The sequence below is a fragment of the Gregarina niphandrodes genome, assembly GCF_000223845.1.
Source record: "Gregarina niphandrodes unplaced genomic scaffold scaffold00006, whole genome shotgun sequence".
Lineage (NCBI taxonomy): Eukaryota > Apicomplexa > Conoidasida > Eugregarinorida > Gregarinidae > Gregarina > Gregarina niphandrodes.
The window spans coordinates 347,830-349,244 of record NW_011645777.1 but is presented as its reverse complement, the minus strand read 5'-3'; the positions used below and the strand labels follow the sequence as shown (position 1 = coordinate 349,244).

Below are 1,415 nucleotides of genomic sequence, written 5' to 3'. Positions count from 1 at the left end.
GGGTTACTTGGTTGGTTTGTACTACTACCAGGAGTCGTGGACGGTGGCTGTGTTCATAATAGGTTTAGGTTTGGTGTGTTTGTTGGTTGGTTCGGTGTCGAATTACTTACGGAAGAGTGGTCGTGTGCGGGGTGCTTGGAATGTGGGTGGGTTAGTGGCGCTGGGATTATGGTGGTTATGGCGACAGGTTCGACGGTTCGCGAATGGTCGTGGGTTGGATTTGTTCCGGTTGTCTCGGGATCCTGAGGTGCGACGTTTAACGATCGTACTTACTGGCGGTGGTCGTGGCATAGGACGCGAATTGGCGTTGCTGTTATGTCGTCTTAAGGTTAAACGTGTCGTAGTCTGTATGAGGAGTGCAGACGCACGCATTAAACAATTCCGGAGCGAACTCAGTCGTCTAGACCTCAGTCGTCTAGACCTCGGTCGTACCGAGGTTATTGGCGTTGAAATGGACCTGCGCAGCCGACGTTCCGTACTAGACGCGTGCTCCCGCCTCACCACCCTCCTTGCCGAGAAATGGACACAGGAACAGCGTGCGGAATACACGCTAGGGACACAGGGTCAAAATCACACACTCATCGACTGCCTCATCTGCAACGCTGGAATCGCTACCGGCGACGCCATTATGACCGTCAACTGGCTGCACCACGTCGTCATGATCGAACAACTCCGAAAGCACACGCGCCGCGTTGTCTGCCTCTCTAGCATCGCACATGCCATCGGACGCCTACCCGCACAACCCGCATTGGACGTGGAACTCATTGAGGGCGGCACGTCCTGGTTCGGCCACGAGCTGCTTCGATACGCCAGCAGCAAATTGGCCATGCTACTCGAGGTCCAGTATCTCCACCAGAACGGCGTCGAAGCCTACGCCGTGCACCCCGGCTGGGTCGCCACCGAAATGGTCAACCAGCTCCGGTTCACCTGCCTCTTCGCCAAGTCCGTCCAATACGGCGCCATGACCGTCGCCGCTGTCGCTCTCAAAACCAACGTTATTCCCGGCGGCTACCATGAAACAGGCAGACCCATACGCACCTTCCCCTCCGCGCACGGACTCGCCCACGGCTACCGACTGCTGCGACAACAAGCGCTCGGAATGATCGACCAAGACCGGTCTGACCGACCAAGACCGGTCTGACCGACCAAGACCGGTCTGACCGACCAAGACCGGTCTGACCCACCAAGACCGGTCTGACCGACCAAGACCGGTCTGACCGACCAAGACCGGTCTCTCCGACCAAGACCAGTCGCTCTAGCCCAGGACCGGCCCTCCGTGCATTTTTTCAAACTGACCACCACGAAGTAAAAAGCAGCCAGCTAAAACTCATCATCGTCATAACCCTCTCTGCTTCCGCGCGTGTACGCTCTTCGGCCTGGTGCTTCCGCCGCCGCTCGCCTCCGCCGCTCGGGCC

The 1,415-nt window shown here is 58.0% G+C and overlaps 1 protein-coding gene across 1 annotated transcript; it reads left to right on the top strand.

Annotated features, from left to right (window-relative positions):
* Positions 1-349: 349 nt before the first annotated feature.
* GNI_048170 (hypothetical protein) lies at positions 350-1,141 on the top strand (the record flags this gene model as incomplete). Its single annotated transcript, XM_011131341.1, has 1 exon — positions 350-1,141. One exon carries the CDS (start codon positions 350-352, stop codon positions 1,139-1,141), a length of 792 nt encoding a protein of 263 aa, XP_011129643.1.
* Between the last annotated feature and the right edge of the window lie 274 nt (positions 1,142-1,415).